The 6081-nt window shown below is 33.8% G+C and overlaps 1 protein-coding gene across 2 annotated transcripts; it reads left to right on the forward strand.

Moving 5' to 3' along the window:
* The first annotated feature begins 1023 nt into the window (after positions 1-1023).
* On the forward strand, positions 1024-3819 carry LOC127125508 (fasciclin-like arabinogalactan protein 15). 2 transcript variants are annotated; one of them, XR_007804675.1, is made up of 3 exons: positions 1024-2656; positions 3361-3504; positions 3600-3819. XR_007804675.1 is itself a non-coding variant. In XM_051054303.1 (2 exons), exons 1-2 carry the CDS (start codon positions 1354-1356, stop codon positions 3417-3419), a joined length of 1362 nt encoding a protein of 453 aa, XP_050910260.1. In that variant the 5' UTR covers positions 1024-1353; the 3' UTR covers positions 3420-3549. The 2 variants fall into 2 exon arrangements, 1 of the variants encoding a protein (XP_050910260.1); XM_051054303.1 differs by lacking the exon at positions 3600-3819 and having other exon boundaries at positions 3361-3549.
* The last annotated feature ends 2262 nt before the right edge of the window (positions 3820-6081 follow it).

Raw genomic sequence — 6081 nt, forward strand, 5'->3', positions numbered from 1 at the left:
AATTTTTTATAATATTTATAAATTCCGCTGCTTATCAAATAATTTAATAATTTAATTTTTAATTATATGTTTCATATATATTTTATTGCTTCGTGAATAACATCCTTCTTATTTTATATTTTTAGAAAATTAATTATAAAAACAAATCGTATAAAACTACGAGTAATACTAATTTATGTTACAAGGACACATTTTAAAAAATCTATAAATAAAAAATCTATCTTAAATAAAACAATTAAAAATTTAATGAGTACAAAATTAATGAAAAATCTATGCAAAATTTTCAGTTTTTTAATTTACATTTAACTTTTAACTTATATCCTTAGGTACATATTTTTGCATTGAAAATAATAATTATGTTCACCTTGCCCTTCCGTGTCCCTGCATGTAAATAAGTATAACACTCTTACAATAAGTTGTCATAATTTATAAAAAGAAATTAAAAAATTAAAAAATCTTTTAAATGAGGGGAGGAAGGGTGATTTTAAGGTGTAAGGAAAAGCTAGAAGAAAAAACAAATTGTAATTGAAGGTGGCAAAAATTGACCGTAGAACCACCACAAGAGAGGAAGATGAAAATAAAAACTCAAACCCTTTATTGAAAATCACGGGTCACTGGCCACATATAAAATTTAAAAAAATGGAGCCTAAATAAAAAAAGAAGAAGCCCAATTCTGAGTATCTTCCTTCCTTTCATTCATTGTCTCCGACACCGACACTTTGCCAGACTACCGATCTTTAACACATAACATTCACGTTTCGGCTCGGCTCCTTTACCATTATTTTTATCATAAACTTTACTTTTTCCTCTTTTTTCTTAAAAAAAAAAATCTTAGATGAATAAATTAACCTCCCACCTTCTCTCTTTCAGGATACAACATTCATAATCATCATAACATTATCATTTCAACTAAAATTATTTTTTTTTCTTTCTTTTTCTTGTGTTTCTTTTCTATTTTATTTTTTAAAATAAAGAAATACAAAAATAGTAACGTGGCTTGGCTTGGCTTGGAAACAAAGACTGTGATGCAGTGATGTATAGATGATAGCATAACAGCACATCAGTTCCCGTGTGGCCCCCATTTTACAGCCTGTCAAACAGTACTAGTCCTTATTTTCCTTTCCTTTCACTATCGTTTCTTTCTTCTCTAACCATTAAGCAAAGCAAACTCTCACAATCGCATTAAAATTATACACAGCAAGACTGAGAAGAAGACTCAACAACCATACCCCACAACACACGCTACTTCACTTTACCTTCTCTTCCAACCTTCTCACACTCTCATTCCATTTTATCATCAAAAATACACAAACAAACACTACTGTTTCTCTTTCTCTCCATTTTCAGAGCACCATGGATTCAAAATCCATCTATGGTGTCTCCGTCGGCAATTTCATCATCACCTTCTTTCTCCTTTTCATCCTCCCAATCCATTCGGCATTACCTCATAACTCCTCCGCCGTTCAGATCAACTCCAACTCCATCCTCGTTGCGCTTCTTGATTCCCATTACACCGAACTATCTGAACTTGTTGAGAAAGCTCTTCTTCTTCAGAAACTCGAAGAAGCTGTTGGGAAACACAATATCACTATCTTCGCTCCTAGAAATCAAGCTCTAGAACGTGACCTAGATCCTGAATTCAAACGGTTTCTTCTCGAGCCGCGTAATTTGAGGTCTCTTCAAACGCTTTTGATGTCTCACATTCTTCCTTCCAGAATCGCTTCACACCACTGGCCTAACACCGACCTTCACCACCATACACTCTCCCACCACCGTCTTCAGTTAACCACAAATCCTTCTGGGAAGAAAACTGTTGATTCCGCTGAGATTCTCAAACCCGACGACGTTATCCGCCCCGACGGCGTTATCCACGGAATCGAACGCCTCATTATCCCTCGCTCCGTACAAGAAGATTTCAACCGGAGGAGAAATCTCGCTGATATATCAGCGATTCTCCCGGAAGGAGCACCGGTGGTAGATCCACGAACTCACCGATTAAAAAAACCGGTATCCGTTCCAGCCGGAGCTCCACCGGTACTACCAATCTACGACGCATTGGCACCGGGACCATCTCTAGCTCCGGCGCCGGCTCCAGGACCGGGAGGACCACGTCATCACTTCAACGGAGAACGTCAAGTGAAGGATTTCATCCACACACTTTTGCATTACGGAGGTTACAACGAAATGGCAGATATTCTTGTTAACCTAACGTCGCTTGCAACGGAAATGGGACGTTTAGTTTCTGAAGGCTATGTTCTCACCGTTTTGGCACCAAACGACGAAGCAATGGCGAAATTAACCACCGATCAATTGAGTGAACCAGGTGCACCGGAACAAATCATATACTACCACATAATTCCGGAATATCAAACGGAGGAGAGTATGTATAACGCCGTTAGAAGATTCGGTAAAGTTAGTTACGATACACTCCGTTTGCCTCATAAGGTTGTTGCTCAGGAATCTGACGGTTCCGTTAAATTCGGTCACGGCGATACTTCCGCTTATCTGTTTGATCCTGATATTTTCACCGACGGGAGAATCTCCGTTCAGGGAATTGACGGTGTTCTTTTACCTCCTGAGGAAGAAAAGGAAGATGAATCCCCAATTAGCCGTGTAAAAACTCCACTTGTTAAAGTTGCTGCTAAACCAAAGAGAGGTACAATTAATTTTTTCTAATTACTTTTTTAATTTCCTTAATCATTAATTATTACTGTTAATTAATAATTGATGAGTTTTTTACACTTTATTATAGGGATAGATGAGGTTAATCATGAGTTATTTTGCTTTATTTCACCTTTTACAAAGTTAATTTTGTTATTAGAGATAGTGAGAAAAGAAAAGGTGTTTTTTCTCTAATGAAATTTTATTTATTCTAGTCTAAATAATATTTCTCCTTATATTCTTTGCCTCAAGTATCAACTAGTTCACGTGATTAATTAATTAATAAAACTAAAATAAATTACATAAAAAAAATTCAGTGTGCTGTGTGCCAAGCTGTGAACCACATTCTTAATTTCCACCCACCCAAACCTCGGTGCTGAAACGGTTTGTCTGGATCTGAAACAAACCATTTATTTATTTATTTTATTTTTCATATCATTTATTTTACACTTTTTGTTATTAGTCAACTACAGCATATTACTAGTACTTTTTATTTTTACAATTTAATAATTAGTTGATATACGCAATTAGGAGAAATATAATAATTATATTTTTCATGTTTCAGGTTTCAACTACCCTCCATTATATAATATGTTTTTTTCTTCTTGTATGCATGTGAAATAAATATGCAATATTTTTTTTTCTTTGCCATGGTATTAGTTGACTAAACATTTTTATTTACCTAATTGCATGTGGCAGGAAAATTGCTGGAACTCGCTTGTAGCATGGTTGGATCTTTCGGAAGAGTCTGCTCATGATGAAATCGCTTTCTCAACTAATCGCTTAAAAATAGAAAAAAAATTATAATAAAAAAAGAGTGAATTTATGTAAACTTGATGAATGGTAAGTTTAACAACTACTAATACTATCCATTGTTTGGTTGATTGATTCCATTTGTTTAGATAATAATCATTTTTTTTATCACATGGATTATGCAGTTGTAGAGTAATCATTTTCAATACAAAAGTGGAGCGATTGAGTTGTGCAAGATTTCGGTGGGAACTCACACAGAAGATAGCAAATTTTCTGTCATTTTGTTTCATACTGTAATTACATACTGTATCATTTTTTTATTAAATTTTTATTTTATGTTGATTCACTGTCTCTGTATGCATAAATAACTTTCCAATACAACACTCTCCTATCTCGGTTGCATTACCTTTTTTTCCCTGTCTGTATGTGAATCAAAAAAATTATTATTATGCCTTCAAGTTCCAGCTCGTTTTTGTCGGCAAATTTATTTTTAAAACCAACTATGAAATGGACATTTGAACAGAAAAATTTAAAAACAACACCGAATTCTTAGTTGTTAAACAATACTTCTTGCTAATTCTACTAAATGACATGTGTTTGTTCTTTAAATGGAATATTAGCAGAGATTGTACTTAATGTTTTTTATAAAAATGAATGAAAATGACTACTAAGCAGAAAATGTTGAAATTAGCAAATGAAATGGACCTCTCAGCGGAAGGTTTAATAAATTCTAAAAGTAGAGTTAAGCTTTGTTTTGCTTAACTTGTTCTTTTTTCTATCTTTGTAAACCTGTTGTTGAGGTGTTATTTCATGGATAGCTAAATAAATGGTGGTAGATGCATTGTCGAAGGGAGAAGAGGAAGTGGTTGGGGGTTCTAATTATTTGTGGAACAAGACAGAGTAGCTAAATTGTATTGCATAGAGAGGGACCTCCAGAAGTGTCGGTCATTATTATTAATAATACATCAACAAAAGCCTACTTGTGTAATGTAATGTCACGTTTGTGCTTTTGTGGGAAACACATTGCTATCAAAGCTGGCTTGGCCCCAATAGTTGGATTATTCCTTGATTACCTAACAAATCATTCCCACTCACCTCTATATTCTTTCTTTACATAATTTTATCAAAGGAAGGAAAATTCCTTGAACTCAACAAAAAAGAAATGCAAATGCCAATTCTACAACATAAAAAAATACATTTACTAACAATTAAATAGTTTTTTTGTTTGGTTTTGACATAAATATATCTTAAACATGAAGTTTAAAAGTAAGTGTTCATTAACATTCATTTATTATCCAAATGAATGTTTAATGTGGCTTTAATATGGATTTTTGTGACATTAAGATATAGAAAAATAGTTGTATATTTCTTTTTGTATGTTTGAAGTAAAAAAAAACCTCATAAATGTATAGGATTTGAGATAGTTGTAAAATATGTAATTCTTTGTGTCGATGTCGAAATGGTGTGTCTGTATTCGACGAGTGTCGAAAAAACGTGTTATAGTTTGTATCAAATATAGTCTGTATTTGTTGTATTTGACAGAAAGTTAAATATATCCCGTCGAAACATATAGTTGTCGAGGGAGTCGACAGAATCGAAATAGTTAACTTAACTTAGTTTTAGTTGAGTTAGTTATTTTGTGATTACTCGGAGTGCAAGTAATTTCATCTATAAATAGAGAGGAACTCTATTTCATTTGCAACTAATCAAGTGTAAGAAAACATTGTGTAATTTTTGAAACCACGGTAGTGATTAACACTCATTATCAAAAATTTAGAGTGCAATTTGCACAACAACATTCATTCATCTCCTTCCTCCAAAATTTGTCTTTTCTCTCGCTTTCAATTGCATTATTTTCTTACTTAATTCTCTGTGTAGTGTAGAATCATCTTGCAATCAAGGAGTGATTGTTTTACCTGAATAAAGGGTGAAGAACAAGAGGCGTAATGAATTGGTGAGATTGATTCTTGTTCATCAAGTTTGATTCTGTTAAACTTCAAGATTAGAGTTTTCTCAACATCTGGTATCTAGAGGATCGGTCGTGTGATCTTTGGGATGCATTGAATCACAATGAATAATCTGAACGAGTATTTTTCAGCGAATCTTCCAATCTTGAATGGTAAGGATTATGAAAATTGGTGCAAGCAGATGAAGATTGTTTTCTGTTATTAAGATCGTTGGGATCTTGTGAAGAATATAGTAACACCAATTGGAGAGAATGCTACAGATGAATAAAAGGTTGCACACAAATATTTGAAGAAGAAAGATTACAAGACTCACTTTATGATTCATCAATGTGTTATTCAGACAACTTTGAGAAAGTTGGTTATGTAGATTCAGCAAAGGAAGCATGGGATATCCTGGAAAAATCATTTGGAGGCGCCGAGAAAGTGAAGGAGGTGAGTTTAGAAACTCACAGAAGAATGTATGAATTGCTTCAGATGGAAGACAATGAAAGTGTGACTGATTTATTCATCGAAATGACAAAACTGGTGAATCAAATCAAGACGCGTGGAGAAGTGTTGACATCAAAATTTGTAGTGTCAAAATTTTTGAGGTCATTAGCTCCAAAGTTCGATCATGTGCTAGTAGCCATAGAAGAATAGAAGGATTTGTTAAGCATGACAAAAGAAGAGCTTCAAGAGACTCTTGAATCTCACGAGTAAA

The sequence above is a fragment of the Lathyrus oleraceus genome, chromosome 3, assembly GCF_024323335.1.
Source record: "Lathyrus oleraceus cultivar Zhongwan6 chromosome 3, CAAS_Psat_ZW6_1.0, whole genome shotgun sequence".
In the NCBI taxonomy this organism is placed as follows: Eukaryota; Viridiplantae; Streptophyta; class Magnoliopsida; order Fabales; family Fabaceae; genus Lathyrus; species Lathyrus oleraceus.

Coding starts and splice junctions, on each gene's coding strand:
- LOC127125508 (XM_051054303.1), top strand. CDS start 1,354: ATGGATTCAAAATCCATCTATGGTGTCTCCGTCGGCAATTTCATCATC. Junction 2,657..3,360: donor TGCTGCTAAACCAAAGAGAG/GTACAATTAATT, acceptor TGCATGTGGCAG/GAAAATTGCTGGAACTCGCT.